Below are 26,950 nucleotides of genomic sequence, written 5' to 3' on the forward strand. Positions count from 1 at the left end.
ATTAAAATAAAATCTAAGAGCCAACTTTTACTTTCCAAAACTTCTTAATTCATAATATTGTGTGTTTACAATCTACCTTGTAGAATTTATCTTGGTGCATGAAAAAAGCGATTTGATGCTGGCATATGGAAATGAGAAGGTATGGCTTCCTTGTTTACATAAAACAACCTGTCCACCAGAGGTGAAGTAAAACTCCAGGTGGGAAATAATGGCTATATAAAAGTCAGCTCTACTGGTGAACTGAGTAGATTTGTCTTGATATTCTCCCTGTACCCTATGTAGCCCTTTGTCAAGCATTTATCATTGTAGACTTTAAGTTCCTTGAGGGCTCACACCATCAATACTCATCTATGTGTGTGCTAAAAATAAATTAATTCAAGTAAATAGTTTCTCATTTGCACTAGACATATTATAAGTGCTCTATAGCCACACATGCTAGTGTCTACCATATAGGATGGTACAGATACAGTATATCTCCATCATCACGGAAAGCTTTATTGGACAGCGCCATTACAGAGAAATGGGCAGACATACTATTTGATTGTTTAAGTGATAGGGTATCCCTAGAGACCACAAAATACTTTTTTTATGAACAAGTGAGAATACCAGTGATGTCATATGACAAAGAAAGAAGCAAAAGCACAAACAGGTATATATTTTAGCTTCCTAGAAATGCCACTCCATTATGGTTTTTAATGGAAGAACTTTGGCTATACATTTTTCCCTGAGTGAGTTTCTGTCTCCTGCTCAGGGTTTTCTTACCTTGATTTCCACGAATCACAATCCCTACAAGTCTGGGAGTGAAACATGTCCCTCTTACCCTCTAGCCAAAATTAATGAATGCTTCCCTTATTTCCCAAGATAACTTGGCAATTTCAAAAGAAACTTTAGTTCATAAGCTAAGAGGAAATAAATAAAATATAAAAATCATGAAAAATAGTCAGGCTTATATACAATATATAATTTTCTGCATCATAAGAATCCCAGGAATAGCAATAAATTGCTTGGAGAAATCATACATTCCATAATCCAAAAACAAACACTATTGGCTGAGAGGCTAGCACAATTTTGCAGGCACAGACTTCTGAGGTGCTAAATTGGTTCCTGGCATACAGTTAATTGGTGCACCCAAATATCTTGTCTCATTCTTAATTTAAGGACAGTCCTTAAGAACACTTCATTTCTCTTTCAACAAAACTTTTTCGTGTTTCAAACACTCAAACACTCAAGCCCTCCTGCTTACTTTCACATTGAGGACCGAGAAACATATGTAATTACAGCTGACTTGTAGAACTGATAACTCCTATCTTTAGCCCTGGTGAATGATCTAGGCCTGTGGTTTGTATGTCTAACTAATGGTCAGGATTATCTGAAGAACTTTTCCAAAGTTCAGTTTCCTGGTCTCCAGTCCATACTTCTGAACTAAGTCTCTGACAGTGGGGCCTCTTTATTCTTAACAAGCCTAATAGATGAAAATTTTACACTCTTACCTCTTTTAGGGATTATTGGTTAGTTTCTTCCTTACCTGGATAGTCAATTCTACCCACCTCTGGATCACTCAATAACAACTTTCCCTACCCTCATTCTGTAACTTTCTAGTTTGACAAGGAAATAGGATCTGAAGCATAATATTCATACAGATGTAGGAGGACAGGGATAAAGGGGATTTTCATACAAACTACAGGTTTTTAATAACCCTACTGCTTTCCTAAAGAAATCTGTTTGAATCCTCAAAACATACTAAATCAAAATGTCCCTAAAAAATTCAGTGTCAGCCCAACAATAGTGAAGATTCCAGCAGGATATGTTCCTTGGTTAATTATTAATAAAAGCCAACCAGAAAGGCCAACATTGAGGGTGCAAACATGGATATAACCTAGGAAATGGGAAGCATAAGTTACCCAAAATTGCAGCTGTTACTGAGTTTTAATGTATCCCTTTGGCATGTGTGTTTTGGTATTTCAAATAACAATCACTTACCCTTGACCAATTTTTTCAAATCTTGTGTATTTCTTCTTTGGGTCACCAACACTCACAATGCTTCCTGAGTAGGGGTGGGGAGAAGAGAGAGAGAGGTTAAAACTGATTGATTTCCTTTTATGTAATATTAAAAATTAAGATGCCAGGGTCAATGACAAAATATTAGAACATTCCCATGTGATTTCTTTAATTTATATGGATAATGATACATTTTTCTAAAGTACCAAATAGTAATATGTTAATTAAAGTACTAGTAATAATCATGCAGTTTACATTCAAAATTGATGATGTTTGGAAACATAAAGGACTGGTTATAACTCAACATTTATCAAAAGTACACATAAAATGATACTGTAGATTAGGAGATATAAAAACACCTAAGAACTTATACACACTTTAATTAAATCACTGTCCTCTCTGAAGTGGAATGAAATTGAGCACTACACTACATTCAATTATTAAGCAATTACTATGAACCCAGTACTGTGCTAGGGGCACTGGGGATGGGCATGGGAAGAAAATCTAATCATAAAGTAGTGATACTCAGGCTTTAAAAAAATACATCCCTGAACTTAGAACATTACTAGCACTACAAACATCTTTAAAACCATTAACTGAGGTATGATTTCCATAGCATAAAGTTCACCCATTTAAAGTGTACAATTCAACGGCCTTTAGTAAATTTTTAGAGTTGTACAAATTTGCTAAATTTTTATCATGATCTAATATTAGAACATACTTATCATACAAAAAAGAAAACTTGTACCTGTTATCAGTCACTTTTCATCTCCCCTCAGCTTTCCAACTGATTCCTAGGCAACCACTAATTTTTCTGTTTCTACAGATTGTTCAAACTTTGTGGAGTAAGTTTTTAAGCCACACACACACAAAAAACAACCATTATTTTATCATGTTTGAATCTGGAAAAATATTGGTTTTATTATTTCAAAATATCAAATCCACCATTCAGAGGATAAACACTCTCCACCATTCAGAATAAATCCAGAGGAAGTGACATTTGACTCTTCAGTGCAGTGCTCAAACAGATGCAGAAAAATTCTGTGCCATAGCATAATGGGAATAAGAGTGCGGCACCTCAAGGGGACTGCCTTGAAGGTAGTGATTTATCTGGATGCTTCTGGCCCTTCCTTCTTTCTTTTTGGAAACAAATATATCAGTATCATTACCTTTGAATTATATTTTACTAACATGGCCCCTGTCCCAAAGAAGAGTAGAGCCAGTTAGTGAAACAGGATTTACGCACATGAACTAATCAAGAGAAAGTCTGTATATTCTGTGTTCTTTTCTTTTTTAAAAGGTTTTTTTTAAATTTATTTTTAGAGAGGGGAAGGGAGGGAGAAAGAGAGGGATAGAAACATCAATGTGTGGTTGCATCTCACGTGCCCCCTGCTGGGGACCTTGCTTGCAACCCAGGCATGTGCCCTACACTGGGAATTGAACCGGTAATCCTTTGGTTTGTAAACTGGCAGTCAATCCACTGAGCCATGCCAGCTAGCACAGATTCTGTGTTCTAATTGTCATTCTTATTTATCCCCTACTCTTCATGCCCAGAACTACTCTCATTGTTCAGGCCCTCAATATCTCTTTTCCAAACAATTATGGTAGTTGTTATCTACCTCAAAACTCTGCATTTTCTAATTCCTCTTTCATAATGCTGTTGAAATTGGGTAACATGTAATTCATAATCTGAGAATGTCCTGGGTAAACTGAAATGTATGGTCAGCCTACTTCAGTAGTGATTTCAATGCATTGTTATACATTCTTCAAAAGTTCCTCCTCACTAAAGGATCAAGTTCAAATTCCTTAGTCTGGCATAGAAAGCTTCTTCCCATCAGGTGCCACCTAGCTCTTACATGACCAATTTAACCTCATATTCCTCTCATCTCACTCCCTCCAATTTTATATCCTAGTAATACTCTCACTATCGAAGGCTTAAGTCTTTGCAGGTGCTCCCCCTTTCCCTTTCCTATATAACCCATGAATTCCTATTTACCACCTAAATATAACCTCAAGTCATTCTCTGGGAAGTCTTTTCTGATCCCTCTGATGAGACTCATGAGCTTCTTCTTGAAGGAAGGAACCTTGTATTTTCATCCCTGTAACTTCAGTGCTTGGAATAGTGGCTTCCACTAAACAAATACTTGTTGACTAAGTAAATAAGAAGAAAAATATGTTTAAAGTAATAAACTGTGTGCTACAGACAATACCTTATGTTCATTTAGACAATGATCCATGTGCTGAGCTAGTGAACAACTTAATTTAAAGCTACCAGTATATCTTGAAAAATAATTAATTAAATGTTTAATTCATGGATTATTCATCAGGTTTATTTTTTGGTTGTTGTTTGTTTTTTTGTAATAGGAGTCCATGCTCCAGTTAGGTTAAATTAAGACTTGTACAATATGTGAGTTATTATAATTATTTTTCTCTTATACTTTTCAATCTCAGTCGATGGTACTACCATCCATCTATTCAGTAGCCTGAGTCAGAAATCTGTGAGGTCTCTTTGACTCATCCTTTACCTCCACTCCTCACATGCAGTTGTTCACTGAATCCTAGGCTTGTATCTGTTTACCTCCTAGATACTATCTGAATCTGTCCCTGCCTCACTAGTACTATTTTAGTTGGGATTTCCTTATTTTTTTCTGGGCTATTTCAAAAGCTTCCTAACTGGACTTCCTATTTCCAGCCTCTGCCCACTTCAGTCTAGGCTTCACATCTCTGTGAAGATGCTCTAAGTATAGACCTGATCATATGATAAGGAGTCATTGATGCTTCCCCAACAGGGTCAAGTTCAAACTCCTTGGCATGGAATGTAAGGTTCTTCATGATCTGGCTCTTGCTTTATTCTCACATCTCATTCACCATTTCCCCACTAGAACCGTATGCTTTGACCATAACCAATTAATTGTAGCTCCTGATCAGCTCCTGCTTAATAGTTTAGCTTCCACTCCTAAATCCCCACTCATTCTATCCACCACCAATTACCTCTATATTCAAGTGACATTGAAAAAGTTAAAGTTCTCAGGTATATGTCTTCATACCTTCCGTATATGCTATTCTCTGACTGTAATGTCCTTCTTAAGTTTTCTTCCTGGCAAGTTCCTATTCATGCTTCAAATCAGTTTCAGTGTTGCCAGTTCTAGGAAGCTGCCTCTGATTCTTTTGAATAAAGTTATAATATCCCTTCTCTGGACTACTGCTGTATCTCTCTCTCTCTCTCTCTCTCTCTCTCTCTCTCTCTCTCTCTCTCTCTCTCTGTTTTGCTTTTACCCCTGCTCTCTTTATCTGTACTTAATATATCTACATCTATTTATTTGCCATCCCCTTATAGATTGTGTCTTAAGGACAGAAGCTATGCCCTATTTATCTCTGTATCTTCAGTGTCTCCTTACACAGAGCTATGTATAGTACATATTGGATATTCAACAAATAAAAGTTTAATGTTGAATTAAACTCAAATAAAATTATGCATTTTCTTTTGTATTCCATTATATATATGTACCTTTTGTAAATGCCCCATATTTTAGGACAGACATTGAAGAATGTATTTCACTTGAGTTATATTTATAGAATGCCACCAATTTAACAACTTCTGAGTTGATTTTTCATTTTTCAAATCATCTCACGGATGTCTATATCACTGAGAACTATCCTTATCCAAGTCAGGTATTAATAGGTAAGAATCTGGACTACTCCAATTCTTTTTTTTTAATTAAATAACGATTTCAAAGTCCCTTGAAACCATAGTTCCATTAAGTAATTTCTAGTCTTCTAAGAAAGTTATGCTATTAAGTTGCTGAGCAAACTCCTTTCAATATAATGAACAAAAACAAATAATCTTCACCCCAAACTACTTTTTAAATTATGACCAATTCCAACCGACAGGGTTCTGTTAATGAGGTTTTATGATAGTAAATTATTCAGCCTTTATTTCCATGGTATTCATGGTAAAGTAAACTAGAAATAAACCTTTTCACAAGGATTACCAAAACACAACGATTTTGATGAAATCCTGTTTCTGAATTTAACTGCTAGTCAAATAAATCCGGCATCCTCACATTCATAACCCTTCACAGGATAGTGTTTGCTGCCATCTACTGATGTTAGGTAAATACACATGAGGTCTTGTTCAGTATTATAAATTACAAAATAAGGTTTCAAAGTGACCTCTTTCATCTACTGATGGGCATTTAGGCTGCTTCCAGCACTTGGTTTTTGTCAATTGTGCTGCTATGAACACTGGGGTGCATAGGTTCTTCTGAATTGGTGTTTTGGGATTCTTAGGGTGTAGTCCCAGCAGGGGAATCACTGGATCAAAAGGCAGTTCCATTTTCAGCTTTTTGAGGAAATTCCACACTGCTTTCCACAATGGCTGCACCAGTCTGCATTCCCATCAATACTGCAGTAGGGTTCCCTTTTCTCCACAGCCTCACCAGCACCTGTTTTTTCTTGATCTCTTTAAGATGGCCATTCTGATTGGTGTGCGGTGGTATCTCATTGTGATTATGATCTGCATTTCTCTGATGGCTAGAGATGCCAAGAATCCTTTCAAATGCCTCTGGGCCCTCTGTATTTCTTCCTTAGAAAAGCATCTGCCCAGATCCTTTGTCCATTTTTTGATTGGATCATTTGTCTTCTTGGAGTAGAGTCGTATGAGTTCTTTATATATTTCGTAGATCAAACCTCTATCTGATGTATCATTATGATAAAAAAAATTATGGTACATTTACACAATGGAATACTACACAGCAGAAAGAAAAAAAGAACTACTACCCTTCGCGACAGCATGGATGGAACTCAAGAGCATTATGCTAAGTGAAATAAGCCAGGGAGCAAAAGACAAATACCATATGATCTCACCTATAAGTGGAACCTAACCAACAATACAAAGATGCAAGGAAAATAAGACCAGCAACACTGAAAGGAAAAGAAACCAACAGAGACAAGAGGGAAGGAGGGAGGGGTGGGCAGGGGAAAAGGAAGGGAAGGGGCAAATCAAGGAACATATAGCAAGGACTCATGGACAAAGCCAAAGTGGGGAAAGATTGAGGGAGGGAGGGGGAGGGGGGCAGGGGAAAGTGGTGGGGGGGAAAGCAGAGACAAATATATTTGAAAAAATTAACAATTAATTACAAAAAGGACAGACACACAAAAAAGAACAAAGTGACCCCTTTCATCAGAGCCATTATAATTTGCGTTTACAAATTTTAATAAAGGTAAAAATCATTTTGACTCAACAGGGAAAAAGTGAAAAGAATCAACAACTCAAAATCAAGAGGAAAAAAAAATAGCAATACCAGAACAATTTCATACTAGCGCAGATTCCTAAATAAGAAACAAACTATCCATTTTAAACTACAAGGATTTAAGAAATCACTAAATACTAGTATTTGGAAATAGGATTCATAATGTGATTTCAGTCCCATTACGATGGGACTGAAAAGCCCATCAATATATTATCAATTTTAAATTAAGTTGAATTCTAACTATTAAAACATTATTGTTTCTCTCCCTCTTTCTCCCTCCCTTCCCCGCTCTCTAAAAGTAAATAAATAAATAAAATCTTCAAAAAAAAATGTCCTGGCTGGTGTGGCTAAATGGATTGAGTGCTGGCCTGCAAACCAAAGGGTCACTGGTTCAATTCCCAGTCAGGGCACATGCCTGGATTGCAGGCCAGATCCCCAGTAGGCATGCGAGAGGTAACCACACATCGATGTTTCTCTCCCTCTCTCCCTTCCCCTCTCTCTAAAATAAATAAGTAAAATATTTAAAAAATAAAACATTATTGCTTTAGTATAATGAAGATTTTGATTCTTGAGAGAAAAATAATTCTCTGAATTAATTTCAGTTCTATCTGAGGGGAAATTAGGAGAACCAGTTGTGAGTGAGGAATGCTGGGGGAAGAGAAGAACAGAGGAAGAGGTGATTGTGGGGCCCAGAGGAGAAAGGTTGAAGGCAAATTTCCTGCATTGCACAATTTTGCTGACAGTCAGTGCCTTTTGAAAAATTTAACTGAAATGTAGGGGTTTCTTTATTTTCCAACAGATTCAGACAGACCACAATGAATAGGCCATACCCAGGCTATTTGTATGTACAGTATAAAACCGAAAGATGATCTGTCCATTTCAGCCATTAGTGATTCATGATCTGGCCCCTACAATCAGTATCTGCATGGAAGATAAACAGCCTGGAGAGGTTTTTATATGGGCTTTTCACCTCATAGTGATTGGATCCCTGAGACCAAAGGTAAAGCCCCCCTCACCTATTCTCTATGCTTATGGTGGAGGGTCCACTCTGGAATGGGCTGTAAGCCATTCTTCTACCTCTGTCTTCCTTCCCCATCTCCTTTACCTCTCAGCATAGGTTCCTGTACTGCTTCCCCATGTCCGAGCGAGGGCCTTGATTCCAAGGTTCTCAAGGACTTCTGCACAAGGGCCATATATCTGAAATTATTCCTGGTTTCAAAGAATCTGTCCCTCTGTACGATCGTATGCCCCATTTTTTATGTCAAAAATATGCTCACTGTCATTTTGCAAAAATAACTTAGTAATATACTACTATTTATTGTGCTAGGTGTCTTACATATGTTACACCTCATTTACTCTTTACAAAATCCCTATTATACCAGTATTATTATTATCTCCATTTTTCAAATGAAGAAAGTGAAGTTCAGAGTTGAGTGACTTACCTAAGGATACATAGGTAGTTTAGGTTTATGACTCAAACTGAGTTATGATTCATTGCAAAGCCTGTCTTGTTGTATTATCTTAATAAGGCTTTATACTTATATAATAAAATAGTTATTACCTCTTATTGAACACCCTTTTGTACAAGATTTTTACATGCATTATTCTCCTTTAATTATCATAATGCTACAAATTTCGTACTATTCTTATCACCATTTTTTATATGAGCAAAAATGAGGCCCAGAAAAGTTAAATAACTTGCCCAAAGTGAGACAGCTGTGGTAATGGGTTTATAATTTAAATCTCGGCCTGATTCCAATACCTGTCCTTTCAGCCATTGGTACAACTACATCAAATCTATCTATAGACAAACTATTAATATGTAGTTATGATTTGTATCCCAATTTGTCAGATAAGAGACTGAGACTGAGAGGGGCTAAATAATTTGGCAAAGGCCATACAGTGAGTAAGTGGCAGAGAGAGGGCACAGAGAGGGTGCAGATGGAGTAGGAGTAGGAAAGACTGACTTTGCAGACTATGCAGTATAGTCTGAATCTGATTCATGAGAAGCAATCTCCCATTTCTTTGCAGGTTCTTCCCTCCAAGGTCTTGTAAGTACAAATTAGGGTTGGCCAACAGTTATAGGTGGCCAATTGACTAGAGTGAAAATGATTCTCTCTAGAGCCAAACTTTCCCCAACAGGGAAGGAAACAGTTAATTCATAATTTAAAATACAATCAAAGGTCATTTTCTCCTGTTCATTGTATTGCTCAGTAAAGAACAGAGTAAACAACGAATTAGAAAGTCCACAGCTCCAGTACCATTACAGTTTGTAAGCAAAGCAAGTTTTTAGCCCAAGAAAATAATGCTTGTTTCTCTGTCACTGAATTTAAGAAGGCTATAAATGTATTTTAACTCTAATAAATCTAAAACAGATACCAAATGACAGTCATTTTTACTAAAGCAAGGCTGTTAGATTTTTAACATCTAATATAACCCCATAGGTCATGTCTACATATACAAAATAAAGGAAAAAACAGGCAATTGTCTGAAGAACGGAACTGAAATTATGCCCGCAATTCTTTTATTTTTTCCTTCCCTTTTACACATGTAGACAGTTGGGACATGCAGACACAAAGCAGGTAATGGAAATGGTGTAAGCTTCAAAGGCAAACAGATTTGAGTTCAAACTCTGGCTCTGCCACTCATTAGTTTGGTGACCTGTTCACATTAGCTTATTGAGACATAATTCCACTGATCTGTAAAATGAGGATATTAAAATCTACCACAAGGGATTATTGTAAAACTTGAACTTGATAATGTATTTAAAGTGGCCAACATACAAAGTGCTCAATAAATGGGAATGATTACTATTGTTACTACAACAAATAGCTGGCATTACACTGGAGGCATATTCAATCATGTATAGTAAATTCAGTTGGCTAAAGTTCAGCAATTCCAGTTCTGAGTGCTCACAGACAGCTGCATCACAAACCTTTGCCTTTCTAAAATACCTCAAGCTCAGAATGTCTCAACCTCAGCACTGCTGACATTTAGGGCTGAATAATTCTTTGTTGCAGAGGGGAAAATATTGGTGTTGTCACTTACATTGTAGAGTATTCAGAAACATCCCTAGTCCATCCCATTCGATGCCACATGCACTCCCTGTGTCAAGACAATAAACATGCCTCTAGACATTGACAAATGCCCACCAGAAGGCAAAATGGCCCTAGAACCAACTCTGCAGAGTTTTCTTAGGACCTATAGCTCCCCTAAGCTGCTCTCCTCCTTTTTTTGAGGTATTTTAGATAGACATGTGCTTGAAATTAAATGGCTTCTTATTTTCTAATTACATCACACTATTAAATCTTATCTTACAAATAAAATTGTAATTTTCTTGATGGCAGGAAATTATTTTTCTATTGTTTCCTCCAAAGATTCTGGCATAGAACAGACAAGGATGGACCCAGTAAAGATATATTTGCTTGCTTATTTTTTCATCCATTCACTCAAGAAGCATTTGTTAAGTGCCTTTATGTACTAGACACTTTATCAGGTCTACATACAGGGAAAGAAGATATAGTCTCTGCCTTTGAGGAGCTCACAGTCTAAGTGAAGGAAGGAGGCAGACTAGTATAATGTGATATTTTCTGCCATAAAGTCAGCAAAGAAGAGGAGTACTTAGACTGGGAGAGACAAGGAAGGCTTTTCTGAGGAGGCAATGTTTCAGCTGACTTTTGAAGGTAAGTAGGAGTTAGATTGAGGGCACTCCTGTGGATAACTAGTAATGTAATAAAGGCTTCTGTTATATAGGTTTAATGAATATGAGTATATTTTACAGACCTTTACTCTTTTCAGAAGAGAATGGTTTTTAAAAAAATCTCTTTGACCCAGAATGCTAACAGGAAGAGTGTTTTGCAAAACTGGAGTAAATGTGTATGCACAAGCATGTACACATTAATGACACTGTGAGAAGGAGGCTGCTGGCTTTTGTTGGCCTTGCCCCATCTCCACAGAGAAATGTTACTAAATTAAGGAAAAAGGCTATATTATTGTGGCTGACAGTTTTGATTGATCATGTTAGGTTTTGTTTGACTTATCTATTGTGATTGATTGGTCAATTGGGAGCCCTTGGGGTATCATCATAAGACATGTCATCAGACTATTTTATTCCTTTTGGGAGTATAATCTTAAACTAAAACTTACTAAATTAATTTTGTCAAGTTTTCAGCTTAATTAATTTTTTCAAGTGAAAATATTTAGTTTCTATAAAATTAGGATTGTGAGGGAGAGATTGATCTAAAATACACAGTAAGTCCCAAATTTTAAATCACATGACTTCAGGGAACCTGGAGTTCATGCAAGCAGACTCAGACTTCTAAAGGATCAATACTCAGTCTATTTTATGAGAAACCATTCCATGAAGAAAGTAATGATGAGCAGAAGACTCACTTAGCTTCTCTAGAATCTCCTCATCTGTCATCTTGGATTTTTTCCTTTGTCGATCTGTATTTCTATACAAAGTACTAGAATTTGCGTTCTCAGCAGAAGGTGGTGTGACTTCTTTATTTGGTGCTGCTGGTGAAGCAATGGATTCAACCACAGAACGAGTGTAGATCTTAAAGACAAGAAAAAATAGTTCTACAATTAAAACAGCAGGGCAAGGAAAAGGTATGAAGTCAAGACACTGTCATATAAGTGAGTTTTTGTAGTCAACATAAATTTTAAGGAGTTTTAGGTTCACAGCAACATTTAGGGGAAGGTACAGAGATTTCCCAAATACCCTCTGACCCCACCTATGCATAGCTTCACATGTTATCAACATATCCTTACCGGATTACTGCATTTGTTACAACTGATAACACTACATTGACATCATAATCACACAAAGCCCATAATTTACATACAGTTCACTCTGAGTGTAGTACATTTTATGGGTTTGGACAAATGTATAGTGACATTTATCTATGATAATGGTTTCATGCAGAGTATTTTCACTGCTCTAATTATTGTCTGTGCTTTGCCTACTCATCCCTCCTCCTATTCTGCATCTCAACCCTCAATGAGTTTTTAAAAGACAAGTGACTTATATTAAAAAAGAACTTCACGTTTCTGCCCTTGGAAGCTCTGAGGAGCTGGACCTTTAAGACTCCCACATATGTTGTGCTAGTTCTGGTACTGGTGCCTCTGTTTATACAAGTCTTCCTAACTGATTCATATGTACTTTTTTCTCTATCTTAATATCTGTAGAGTTTTATAACTTAACATTTATTGGCATATTGTTTGGTACTATTCTCTAACTGTCATCTGCTAAACTTCCACCCTTAAGTTTTAGAACATAGTAGATGTTCAACAGATACTAGTTGATTAACTAGATTCTTACTGTGTGACTGTTCCCAAGGACATCTTTTGAATCATTTGGAAATAGTCACTTGTGACTTACTGATTTTGTATGCTCAGGTCTTGGTGCAATAACTGGTGGGGGCTCATTGTCATCTTCTTCTTCTTCCTCTTCTTCATCTTCTTCTTCAGACACAGGAGGAGCCAAAGGAGGCTCCGATGCTGTTTTTGTACTCTTATGACAAAAACAAAGTTAAAAGACCTGGTATTAATTCCTCATTGCTTTCCTTCAAAAATGAGACAGGGGAAATAAAATATTTAACTAAGTAGGGTTAGGAGGGTATGGCATCTTTTACAAAGAAGCAGAGATAAAATTCAGAGATAAAATTTGGTGGCCAGGACCTGCCCCCATTCAGAGATAAATTCAGGTCATGCTTTAAACAACATGAAATTTAAAAATGCTTATTTAAAGCCAGGGGGCGAAAGACAAATACCTTATGATCTCACCTATAAGCGGAACCTAACCAACAATGCAAAGAAGCAAGGAAAATATGACCAGCAACACTGAAAGGAAAAGAAATCAACAGAGACAAGAGGGAAGGGTGGGGGGGCAGGGAAAGGGAAGGGAAGGGGAAAGTCAAGGAACATATAGCAAGGACTCATGGACAAAACCAAAGGGGAAGAGCTGAGGGAGGGAAGGTGGGAGGGGGCAAGGGAAAGAGGTGGGGGGAAGGCAGAGACAAATGTATTTAAAAAGTAAATAAATTAATTTAATAAAAAAAAATAAAAATGCTTATTTATTTTCCACTGAGCTAAAAAAACAGGGAGATATTAATTTACTATTTTAAAGTTCAATGTTATCAAAATCAATGAATATATTTTAAAAATCAAATTAACTACTATTAAAGGTTTGAATTTGTACTGGGAAAATAGTCCATTTGTATATTGACAGGTCGTTAACCAGAAAAGGGCTATTTTGTGTTTAAAGATCAGAGCATAAGTATGGATATGGTATTAAGACAGCTCTAAAAATACTAAGTACAAGCAAACCCATGAATGTTTCTTCCCTGTTCAGCCCCCTGAAATCCACCACTCAGAGAGTAACAGACATGAAGATCTACATAAATAATTATTCCATTTTAACCAACAGGTAAATGGTGATTTGCAATGTTAAAAAATGCAATAATGCCAGCACCAAAAATAACAAAAACAACCATGGCATCTATGGTCACTTCTTGATCATTTGGTAAAATGGATCCAAAGCTGGATTTCAAAAGAACTATGGTCATGGTTCTCAAACTGTGGTCCCCAGATTAGCAACATCAGCATTATCAAGGAACTTATTAGAAAGGCATATTCTCAGGTTCCATCCAGATCTATGAATCAGATACTTTTGAAGTGGGGACTTGCAATCTTTGTTATAATAAGCTTTCCAGATGATACAGATACAGCCTCAAGTTTAAAACCCACTGAACTACGATGGAGATAATTTATGTCCAATGTGGCAGCCACTCGCCATAAATGATTACTAAACACTTATTATTGGCTAGTCTGAACTGAGGTGAGTTGTAACTGTAAAGCGCACACAAGAGAGTAAATATTCAATATGAAAAATTGGATATTTTTCTTAATGCCTTTTATAGAGTATATGTTGACATAATATTTTGAATATATTGGGTTAAGTAACATATTTTACTAAAAATAATTTTACTTTTTTCTTTTTACATTTTTAAATATGGCTACTGGAAAATTTAAAGTTACATATATAGTTTTTATTAAGTTTCTGTTGAAAAGCACTATTATAGTTGGTTTTAGATTTTTTTCTTTGTGTATGTACATATATTTATTTATTTGGTCTTTGTTTATTTCTACAGGTATACTGACTCAGGCTAATCTTAAAAAGAATTTTTATTTATTGAGGACAAATCTCCTGAGTCAGATACAGGCAGCCTACTAATAGACTTATATAAAACTACATCAGTCTATGATTATAAGTTTACTGTGGTTTTTCTACAATCATGCACAAACCTGTGTTGGAATAAGGTGTAAACATATATCTGATCAGAGCCAACAAAGTTTGTCTCTTGTGAGAAAGGAGACAACTTAAAGTTATTTGAAATTCTATTTGATTGCTTGATATACATAATGAGTGGTTTATAGTTCGAAGTGTATATGCTTAATTGAAAATGGATTGCTTATTTATACACCTATATTTAATCTTTTTCTATGTAGCAAGTCAGACAATTTTTAAATTTATTTTTACTTATTTATTTTTCAATTACAGTATGCATTGAATATTATTTTGTATTAGTTTCAGGTGTACCATATAGTGGGTTAGACAATCATATACTTTACAAAGTGTTCCACAATATATTTCCAGTTCCCACCTGGCACCATACATAATAATTACAATATTATTGACTATATTCCCTATGTTGTATTTTATATCCCCATGACTATTTGGCAACTACCAACTTGTACTTCAATCCCTTCATCATTTTTACTGAGTCCCCCAACTCCTCTCCCCTAACCCCAACTCCATCAGTCTGTTCTCTGTATCTATGGGTCTGTTTCTGCACCTATATGTATTCTTAATTTAGACAAAACAGCTTAGCTATTATATTGTATTGTTTTTATGTGTATAGCAATATATGTTAATAACATTGTTTAAAGAGGGGGGGGAATAGCTTCTTCTTATGAAAAGCTAACTCTTCAGGGCATTTCAGCGGGCACAGGGAGAAAGCTTTTGGGTAATGATATTTGATTTGTTATTTTGTTCCAGAGAGTTCTGTTCTATCTTATGCCAGCTGGGATAAAAAACTGCAACTAATTACTGTTCCTTGGTAGAAGCACAGAACCTACATATAAACTAAATACTTTTTATATGGCAAACAAAGCTATTTTATCTACTAGGCAATATGAACCATGTCTACAAAAAATAAGCTATATTATGGGCCTGGAAATGTTTTAAATGAGAAATAGCTTCTGGCCAAGATGGAGGCATTGGTAGATATGCTTTGCTTTCTTGCACAACCAAAAGAAGGATAACAATAGATTTAAAAACAAAAAATAACCAGAACTACCAGAAAATTTAACTGTATGGAAGTCTGACAACCAAGGAGTTAAAGATTAAACATTCATCCAGATCAGTTGGAGGGGTGGAGATGGGCAGCCAGGGTGGATAGGATGCACAACAAGGTGGCAGCTGGTAGACTGTGCAGTCCTATATTTGCATGGGGAGTGAGACAGACTGTACCACCCATGGTTCCAGAGGGGGGAAATAAAGCTTAAAAAACCTCTGGCTGTAAAAACCTGTGGGGGTTGCAGTGGTGGGAAAAACTGCCAGTCTCACAGGAGAGTCCGTTGGAGGGGCCCTCGGGGTCCTAGAATATACACAAGCTCACCCACCTGGGAATCAGCACCAGGGAAGCACCTCAAAGGGCTCATTTCACTTGTGGATAGTGGGGGAAGTGACTGAAGGTGGGATGACAGCTGAGCAAGCTGAATCATTCCCTCTCTGACTCCTCCCCTAAATACAGCACCACAATGCAGCCAAATGGATTGCCCCACTCTGGTGAATACCTAAGTCTCTGCCCCTTTACAATGTAATAGGTGCACTGAGACAAAGAAATATGGCCCAAATGAAAGAACAGATCAAAACTCCAGGGAAAGAAGTAAGCAATGAGGAGATACCCAACCTATCAGATACAGAGTTCAAAACACTGGTAATCAGGATGCCCACAGAAATTGTTGAGTATTGTCACAAAATAGAGGAAGAAGTGAAGGCTACACAAAGTGCAATAAAGAAAAATATGCAGGGAACCAATAGTGAAGGGAAGGAAACCAGGACTCAAATCAATGATTTGGAACAGAAGGAACAAACAAAGACCAAGTAATCTATCCAGCTTTGCTGAACAGATTATTCTATCCAGCAAAGCTGTCATTTAGAATAGAAGGGCAGATAAAGTGCTTCCCAGATAATGTAAAGTTAGAGTTCATCATCACCAAGCCCTTATTATTTGAAATGTTAAAAAGGACTTATCTATGAAAAAGAAGAAATAAAAAACTATGAACAGTAAAATGACAAAAAACTCACAACTATCAACAACTGATATTAAAAACAAAAACAAACTCAAAAACAAACTAAGCAAACAACCAGAACAGGAACAGAATCACAGAAGTGGAGATCACATGTAGGGTTATCAGAGGGGAGGGAGATGGGGGAGAATGGAGGAAATGGTACAGGGAATAAGAAACATAAATGATAGCTACAAAATAGACAGGGGAGGTTAAGAATAGTATAGGAAATAGAGAAGCCAAAAACCTTATATGTATGACCCATGGACATTAACTATGGGGAGGGGGGAATGCTGAAGGGAGGAGATGCAGTACGGATGGCGATAAAGGGGAGAAAAAAATGGGACAGCTGTTAATAGCATGATCAATAACATATCAAAAAAATGTTTTAAATGAGAAATAAATCCCACAAGAAAACTATACAGTCTCAGTTAGTTAATAGCTAATTAAATGTGTATTAAATTTAACTGTATCTTAACTAGTCATTTAAATTTAGTATTTATAGGAATTTCATTATATTAAAAAACAAATTGTAAGTTAGATTGTCCTATTTAGTAAAAATTCTTGAGTATTCATAATGATTTCCAATAAATTATACCTAACAATAAATGAAATGTTACTTGTAATAAAAAAATTTCAAAATCATTATTCTAAAAATCACTTTTAAATGTTTATAACAAAATATGAAGTGATGGATAAGGACCTTTAAAATATTTGATACAATGCATCATGTGGCTTCCATAAGTTAGAGTATATATATAGCTTTAAAGATCTAAGAATTGCCCTGCTGGCAAATATAATGGGCCAAGGTTTAGGTATCTTGACCCAATGTGTAAACTGGTACAAAGACCAATCACTGACTACTGGCCAAGCAGCAACTTTGCACATCTCAATTCTTACTATTTTACTAGAGAAAAATCCTCCTGCAAAATTTCACTGACTATTCTTAACATTAATTACTATCCTCATTATTCTTATTTCATGTGGGGAGAAAGAAGACATTATTGTGTGGGACATCATGTGGGAGCAAATACTATGCTGTCAGGTTGGTTGTTTCATTGGAAAGAACGTGAGGCCTTCAGTGGACATTATGTTTTGGATATTCTTTGGACCAGGGAGCATTAACTAACACGCAGTACACCTAGAATACCAGTCCTTGATACTGACAACAGAAATTAACATGATTGCCTGTTCCAATTAAATAATACTGGGACCTGGCATGTTTGCTATCTCTGTATAAGTAATATTGGGACTGGACACACTTTTTTGTAACCTTAAATAATATCAAAACAGAGCATATTTTCCTGTTGATCTATTAAACAATACTGAGAACAAACAAAAATAAATTTTTCCTTTAAGAAATACTTGCTCTTGGAAGCTAAGACTAAACCATCTGAAGTATTTTGCTTATTAAGAATAACAGATCAGAGAGGAAGATGGCGGAGGAGTGAATGGGAGTCACGCTGACCTCCTCCCAAGACCAAACTGGAATTGTGAATAAATAGTGGAGAAATCACCTGGAAAACAATGGAACGATAGTGGGAGAGGAGCTTTGGAGCTGCAGACAGACAGTGGATTCAACTCTCACACATCCCAAGGGGTAAGAAGTGTGGTGGAGGCTTGAGAGGGTGGGCTGGGTGTCCATGGGCACCAGTACCACAGGGACATTGAAAGGGCCAGTAAGCTCCCCCTGAGAAGAACGGGGTCTGAATCATAAACAGGGACATCTAGACCACAGCAGCTAAAACCAGGAAAACACACATAAAACACAACCCCGAAAGCTTAGGGGCACTCTCTGCCAGAGACAGGCGGCTCGGGATGCAAAGAGACATTTATAGGGCCAACGCAAAAAGTGCAGTGGGAGCCACCCTCCTTGATCTCTGGGTAGAGGCGGCAGCAGAGATGGCTGGTGCCTGGGAAAAGATTGGTGAGGAAGACTTTGTGAAGAGAACTGACACGACGGCCGGTGGAGCCCCGGTGATAACGTACCTCCCACTCTGCAGCTACCATCTCGCTCAGGCATAAGGGAACCAATTAACCTGCCTTTTGTGCGCTCTGCACACAGCTTGTGCGTGTGTGAGCTGGGGGGCTAAGTGCAGACAAGCTGGAAGATATACAGGATCCCTGGCCGAAGAGGTCACACAGCTGCATTGAGGCCTTGAGGAGAGACTGGAGACGGAGGCGTTGGGGAAAGAACGGGAGGAGGAACTGGGGAGACCTGACTCCCTCCCCATTCCCTAGTCTCCATCTTGGGCAGTCAGGGCGCGTCCCCAGAGGCAGAAGCGAGGCGCGCACGAACCAGACTGCCCACGATTGCAACGCCATCCGCACAAGGAGTGGATCCTTGGCGGAAGGGGTCACAGAACTGCCCAGAAACCCCTGAGGAAAGACTGGAGATAGAGGTGTTGGGGAAAGAACAGGAGGAGGAACCGAGGAGTCCCGACTCCTTCTCCTTTCCATAGTCTCCATTGTGCAGGAACAGGTCAGACCCCCAAAGAGCCCAAAGCTGAAAAGCACACAATAGACAGCCCAAAATCACTCAGTCCAGGTACGCACACTCGCGCTGCATGGCCAGCGAGGGTTGGCGAGCATGTGTGTGTACCCGTGCGGGCGGGCAAGGCTACCACAGGGTAGGGGCTGATGGGGACTGCGAGGGAGTGCGCAGATCGGTGAGGGCAGGCGTAAATGGACCCTCATGGCCCGGGAGTGCACAGCGGTCCGCAGAAATAGTGGATTCTGGGCGGAAGGCGTCACAGAGCTGCCCAGAGTCCCTGGAGGAGAGACTGGAGACAGGATTAACCGGAGAGTCCTGGAGCTGACTTCCTCCCGTTTCCTTAGTATCCATTTGGCGAGGCCAGGCGACGCCCCCAAAAGCCAGAAGCAGGGAAAGCACACAATAGAAGACCCTAAACTGACCAGTCCCGGGGCGCCCGCCGGGCTCAGGCACTAGACGAGTGTGCAAGGTTGGGCGAATAAGGGCCCAGGCGGGCTGCAGATCCTGTCGGGCCGGGGATCCTGTCGGGCAAGGGAGTGCACTCAAGGAGCCGGCGGGAGAGTGCAAAGTGATCCACAGAAATAGTGGATCCCTGGCTGAAGGGGTCAGAGAGCTGCCCAAAGCAGGAGTCAGACACAGACAATAGACTCCTGGAAAGCTCAAACAAACGACTCAAAGTCATATACGGTCAACAACTGACATCATCAGAGGCAGGCCCAGAAAGAAAAGTAAAGGAATAAATAAATAAATAAAGGAATAAACAAACAAATAAAAAGGCCCACCTACTACCATAGAAGTTTAATTCACAAAGTCAGGAAATCTAGAGGCCCAATTGAAGCAGAAGCAAAAATAAATAAATAAATAAATAAATAAATAACTTAACAGACTCTCACAAAAATGGGAAGAAAAAGAAGTTCCCCCGAAATGAGTGGAAAAGGGGACTCCCCACAGAGAGGGCTAAAGGAAATAGAGGCAAGGGAACTATCAGATATTGAATTCAAAACAATGGCTCTAAGGAAGCTCAATGAGGTCAGCCAGCTCAAAGATAATTATGAGAAACTGCAGAGAAACTATCAGGATCTTACAACAAACTATATCATCCTGGAAAAGGACATAGAAACTATCAAGAAGACACAAGAGGATATGAAGAATACCATTTCTGAATGGAAGAACACAGTCGAAGGAATCCAAAGCAGGCTGGATGAAGCCAAGGATCGAATCAGTGAGATGGAGGATAAGGTAGAAAAAAGCTCCCAGAAAGAACAAGAAATGGGAAAAAGACTCAAAAAGAATGAAGAGGCATTTAGGAAAATGTAGGATAACTGGAAACGCAATAATACCCACTTAATAGGGATACCAGAAGGAGAAGAAGAGGAGCAAGGGATAGAGAACCTCCTCGAAAAAGTAATGATGGAAAATTTCCCCAATTTGAGAAGACAAAAGGTCTCATGGATCCAGGAGGTACAGAGGACCCCACTCAAGAGGGACCTAAGGAGGTCCACTCCAAGACACATCATCATTAAAATGGCAACTATCAAAGACAGAGAGAATCCTCAAGGCAGCAAGGGAGAAGGAGAAAGTAACATACAAGGGGCCCCCGATAAGGCTAGGAGCTGACTTCTCAACAGAAACACTGCAATCCAGAAGGGAATGGCAACACATATTCCAAGTCATGAAAAGCAAGGGCCTGCAACCAAGGCTGCTCTACCCAGCAAGGCTCTCAATTAAAATAGAAGGGGAAATACGGAGTTTCGCAGACAAGAGAAGGCTAAAAGAATACATCTCTACCAAACCAGCACTGCAAGATATGCTAAAGGGACTGGTTTAAGAAGATGAAGGAAAAGAGTGAGAGAGAAAAACACAGGTCCAAAGAGAAAAAAATGAGTAAGTTTCTATCAGTAATATCTCTCAATGTGAATGGACTAAATGCCCCAATCAAAAGACACGGGATACCAGAATGGATAAGAAAACATGACCCACACATATGCGGCCTACAAGAGACTCATCTTAGAGCAAAAGACCTACACAGGTTGAAAGTAAAGGGATGGAAAAAAATATTCCAAGCAAATGGGCAAGAGAAGAAAGCAGGGGTTGCTATACTTATATCAGACAAAATAGATTTCAAAACAAAGGCCATAAAAAGAGACCCAGAGGGACACTTTATAATAAAGGAAGAATCTATCAAGAAGGCATCAACATTCTAAACTTATATGCACCAACAAAGGAGCACCGAAATATATTAGGAAAATCTTGGACGACTTCAAAAAAGATATAGACAGCAACACACTGATAGTAGGGGATTTCAACACCCCATTGTCAAAAATGGACAGATCTTCCAAACAAAACATCAATAAGGATATTGTGGAGCTGAATGACGCACTGAATCAAATAGACTTAACTGACATATATATAAATTTCCATCCCAAAGAAGGAAAATACATAGTCTTTTCAAATGCTCATGGAAGTTTTTCAAAGATAGACCACATGATTAGGACACAAAACAGGCCTCAGCAAATTCAGGAAAACTGAAATAATACCAAACTTTTTCTCGGACCACAAGGGCTTGAAACTGGAAATCAACCTCAAAGAGAAACTTCAAAAGCTTGCAAACTCATGGAGACTGAACAGTAGACTATTAAACAAAGAAGGGGTCAATAATGAGATAAGAGAAGACATCAAAAAATTTCTGGAAACAAATGAAAATGAACATACAACAGTCCAAAACCTAGGGGACACAGCAAAGGCAGTCCTCAGAGGGAAGTTCATAGCAACACAGGCTTACCTAAAAAAGATAGAAACATTTCAAAGAAGAGACCTAACACTACAACTTCCAGAACTGGAGAAACAACAACAAATACATCCCAGAGCAAGTAGAAGAAAGCAAATAGTCAAGAGTAGAGCAGAACTGAATGACATAGAGACAAAAAGAACAATTCAAAGGATCAAACAATCCAGAAGCTGGTTCTTTGAAAAGATAAATAAGATTGAGAAGCCTTTACGCAGACTCATCAAGAAAAAAAAGGAGAACTCAAATAAATAGTATCAGAAATGAAAGAAGAGAAATAACAACTGATACCACAGAAATACAAAGGATTGTCAGAAACTAGCATGAACAACTATATGCCAAGAAATTTGAAAACCTTGATGAAATGGACAAATTTCTAGAAAAGTGTAATCTTCCAACACTGGAGGAGGAAGAAACAAAAAGCCTGACAGACCGATAACAGCTGGGGAAATTGAAGCAGTCATCAAGAAACTCCCGGCACACAAAAGCCCAGGGCCAGATGGTTTCACAGGAGAATTTTACAAAACATTTAAGGAAGAGATAACCCCTGTCCTTCTCAGACTATTCCAAAAAAATCCAGGAGGAGGGAAGACTCCCAGACTCTTTTTATGATGCCACATCACCCTGATCCCAAAACCAGATAAAGACCCTACAAAGAAAGAAAACTACAGGTCAATTTCGTTGACGAACACAGATGCTAAAATTCTCAACAAAATATTGGCAAACCGCATCCAGCAATACAATAAAACGATTATCCACCACGATCAAGTGGGATTCATCCCAGGCATGCAGGGATGGTTCAATATACGCAAGTCAATAAACGTAATACATCACATAAATAAAAGACAAGACAAAAACCACACGATGATCTCGATAGATGCAGAAAAACCATTCGATAAGGTACAGCACCCATTTATGATCAAAACACTCAGCAAAATGGGAATAAATGGGGCATTCCTCAACGTAATAAAAGCCATATATGAAAAACCTACAGCCAACATCATACTCAACGGGCAAAAACCGAAAGCTTTCCCACTAAGATTGGGAACACAACAAGGATGTCCGCTTTCACCGCTTCTTTTCAACATCGTATTGGGAGTCCTAGCCACAGCGGTCAGACAAGAAAAAGACATAAAAGGCATCCAAGTAGGAAAGGAGGAAGTAAAGCCATCATTGTTTGCAGATGATATGATAGTGTACACAGAGAACCCTGTAGACTCCACCAAAAATCTCCTCAGCCTAATATGTGAATTTGGCAAAACAGCAGGATACAAAGTCAACATTCAGAAATCAAAGGCATTTTTGTACACCAGCAATGAAATAGAAGGAGAAATCAGAAAAAAAAAATACCATTCAATATAGCAAGAAGAAAAATAAAGTGCCTAGGAATAAATTAAACCAAAGAGGTAAAAGACCTGTATGCAGAAAACTATACAACATTGAAGAAAGAAATTAAGGAAGACACAAATAAATGGAAGCATATACCATGCTCATGGGTTGGAAGAATTAATATCATCAAAATGTCCATACTACCAAAAGCAGTTTATAGATTCAACACAATCCCTATTAAGATACCAATGACATATTTCACAGAAATAGAACAGACACTTCAAAAATTTATATGGAACCATAAACGACCCCGAATAGCCGCAGCAATTTTGAGAAAGAAAAATAAAGTAGGAGGGATCACAATACCGGACATCAAACTCTACTACAAAGCCACTATACTCAAAACAATCTGGTACTGGCACTAGAACAGACCCATAGACGCCGAGAAATAAGCCCAGATCTATAGGAGCATCTAATATTGGACAAAGAAAGGGGGAAGAAGCATAAAATGGAGCAATAATAGCCTCTTCAACAAATGGTGTTGGGAGAGCTGGACAGCTACATGCAAAAAATTGAAATTGGATCATCAGCTGACACCATACACAGAAATAAACTCAAGATGAATAAAAGACTTAAATATAAGTTGTAACACCGTAAAAGTCCTAGAGGAGAACATTGGCAGGAAACTCAGATATCCCACGCAGCAATTTTTTCACTGATATGTCTCCTAAAGCAAGGGACATAAAGGAAAGGATAAACAAGTGGGACCTCATCAAAATAAGACGCTTCTGCACAGCTAAAGAAAACATCAGCAAAATGAAAAAGGAGGCAACCGTATGGGAAAATATATTTGCTAATGATACATCAGATAGAGGTTTGATCTCCAAGATATATAAAGAACTCTCTCGCCTCCACTCCAAGAAGACAAACGATCCAATCAAAAAATGGGCAAAGGACCTGGGCAGACGCTTTTCCAAGGAGGAGATACAGAGGGCCCAGAGACATTTGAAAGGATGCTCGGCATCACTAGCCATCAGAGAAATGCAGATCAAATCCACAATGAGGTACCTCCTCATTGTGGTCAGAATGGCCATCATAAAGAGATCAAGAAAAAACGGGTGCTGGCGAGGCTGTGGAGAAAAGGGAACCCTAATACACTGTTGGTGGGAATGCAGACTGGTGCAGCCACTGTGGAAAGCAGTGTGGAATTTCCTCAAAAAGCTGAAAAGGGAACTGCCTTTTGATCCAGTGATTCCTCTGCTGGGACTACACCCTAAGAATCCCAAAACGCCAATTCAAAAGAACCTATGCACCCCAATGTTCATAGCAGCACAATTTACAATAGCCAAGTGTTCGAAGCAACCGAAATGCCTATCAGTAGGTGGTTGGATAAAAAAACAATGGCACATTTTCACAATGGAATACTACGCAGCAGAAAGAAGAAAGAACTACTACACTTCACGAGAGCATGGATGGAAGATGGAACTGGAGAACATTATGCTAAGCGAAATAAGCCAGGGGCGGAAGGCAAATACCATATGGTCTCACCTATAAGCAGAACCTAACCAACAATACAAAGATGCAAGGAAAATAAGACCAGTAATACTGAAAGGAGAAGAAACCAACAGAGACAAGAGGGAGGGAGGGAGCGGGGGGTGGGGAAAAAGAAGGGAAGGGGAAAGTCAAGGAACGTATAGCAAGGACTCATGGGCAAAACTAAAGGGGACGAGTTGAGGGAGTGTGGGAAGGAGGGAGGGGGCTAGGGAAAGTGGTGGGGGGTAGGCAGAGACAATTGTATTTGAAAAAATTCATGAATTAATTAAAAAAGGAAAGAATAACAGATCAACCCTGGCTGGTGTGGCACAGTTTGGAGGGTCATCCATAAAATGGAAGGTTGCTGGTTCAGTTCCAGGTCAGGGGACATGCTGGAGTCGCTTATTTGTTCCCCAATTGGGGCACGTACAAAAGAGAATGAATCCATATTTCCCTGTCACATTGATGTTTCTCTCTCCCTCTCTCTCTCTTCCCCTCTCTCTAAAATCAATAAGCATGTCCTTGGGTGAGGGTTAAAAAAAAGAAAAACAGCCTGTTCACCAAGACTCTTCAATCCCATCATTTCACTATACTTGCTAACCCAAAGCTATTTTAACACTATTTTGACATACATCACTGTCTAATCCTAACCTGTTCCTTACCTTGCAAGACCTGCTTCAAAATCACACAGCCATGCGCTAAAACCCTATTAATATTCTCCCGTAATGTCCCCTTTCTAAGAGCTAAGAATATCGAGGTAGGGTTCTTTTTTATGGCTGTAAGTTTAATAAACAGCTTGATTAACAGGTTTTCCTGGTGGACTTTTCGGGAGTCAAATGTATCATGTTGCTACACTTTCCCTTCCAGGCTAAGAATAATTGTGTTTAAATAAAGATAGATGGGAAGCCAGTAAAGAATTTTTTGTCTTTTTGAAATTAGGTATTAGTGACACTTTTATTATGACATACACTGGGACAGGGGAAGTAATTCTTAATATGGGTTGGGTCCTGGACTCTTTTAGAATTCTGAGCGATTTGGCCTATTCCACTCCCCCCCCCTAAAAAAAACCACAAAGGTATATATGCTCTTACATATAATTTCAAAGATTCATAGATCTTTTGAAGCCCATCCATGGAGTCCAAGTTCCCTGCTCTAAAGAATATACCAGCTAAAAGTTCTATCTCAGAAAACTCTCTTTTCTTTGAGTTTATATTTATTTATTTTTCAATTTTAATTTATAAAGGTCAAAGGAATTAGAAATAAGGACTTTGGAGACTTTAGATAATGCAAAGCATCATCTGTGGGGAACTTTTGGTTCTTGTTTGAAATTCAGATATCAAAGTTCCATTTAAGACCTACTCTTGAAATAGAATATTGGATTCTGCATTTTAAGAGCCTCTCCAGGCAATTTTGATGCAAAGCAAAGTAAGATAACCAGTAATCTAGATGGACAAAGTTAACCAGTACTGAAAATCAAAAGCAGTATCTGTCGACTATGCATCTAGATTCTCTAGGAACAAATCATGGCATATTCATATTTTTGCCATTGCCTTCTACTTGCAATACTAGCCCAAGATTCTAAATGCATTACTCCACTCTCCATAGTACAATAAAATTATAAAATATTTAAAAAGCCTCAAATTGAAAAGTCCATGAATAGCATGGACTTTTATATATATTTAGCATATAAATACACTAATATCAAAGAAGCTATCATGAGTGAGCTGTAAAGCAGATGTCATATGACTATAGGAGGTATTGCTGAATTCAATATTAATTATATAGACAGTATTTAAAAACATTTGGTGACTAAAACATTGCTTCTTTTCTAATTCCCTCTCTAGTAGCATGGCTACTACAAGATGCCAAAACTTGTGACCATTTCAGGCTATGTCTATAAGGGGTTGTCAATTCCATTCAATCATGTCCTGTAGGTCCTGTAGGATAGCAAGGACCACTGGAAGTTTTCTAATGCAAAATAACAACAACAACAACAGTGTGAAATCTCCTCATAGAACCATAAGAACACAAGGTGCGATTCTCCATTCCTCAGTAACTGAGTACCACTGAGGTGTTCCAGCCTGAACTTAAGGGTCTAATTGAGTTCATTAAATAAAGGAGTGGAAAGGGGATAGCAGGGAAAAGAAGGGGGTCATCAAGGAACATGTATAAAGGACCCATGGACAAAGCCAAAGGGGGATA

At 38.3% G+C, this 26,950-nt stretch overlaps 1 protein-coding gene across 4 annotated transcripts in view; it reads right to left on the bottom strand.

Moving 5' to 3' along the window:
- Window positions 1–26,950, bottom strand: part of PAK3 (p21 (RAC1) activated kinase 3) — a 157,134-nt gene that overhangs the window by 91,805 nt on the left and 38,379 nt on the right. For all 4 annotated transcript variants that reach the window (XM_054580363.1, XM_054580362.1, XM_054580361.1 and 1 more), the window contains 3 exons: window positions 12,634–12,765; window positions 11,643–11,808; window positions 1,981–2,044 (listed from right to left, as the gene is read on the bottom strand). In XM_054580363.1, coding sequence (XP_054436338.1) covers window positions 1,981–2,044; window positions 11,643–11,808; window positions 12,634–12,765 — 362 coding nt within the window. The remainder of the gene's footprint in view (window positions 1–1,980; window positions 2,045–11,642; window positions 11,809–12,633; window positions 12,766–26,950) is intronic.

The sequence above is a fragment of the Pteronotus mesoamericanus genome, unplaced genomic scaffold (assembly GCF_021234165.1).
Source record: "Pteronotus mesoamericanus isolate MK-2021 breed Mesoamerican mustached bat unplaced genomic scaffold, CSHL_Meso_final contig_58, whole genome shotgun sequence".
Lineage (NCBI taxonomy): Eukaryota > Metazoa > Chordata > Mammalia > Chiroptera > Mormoopidae > Pteronotus > Pteronotus mesoamericanus.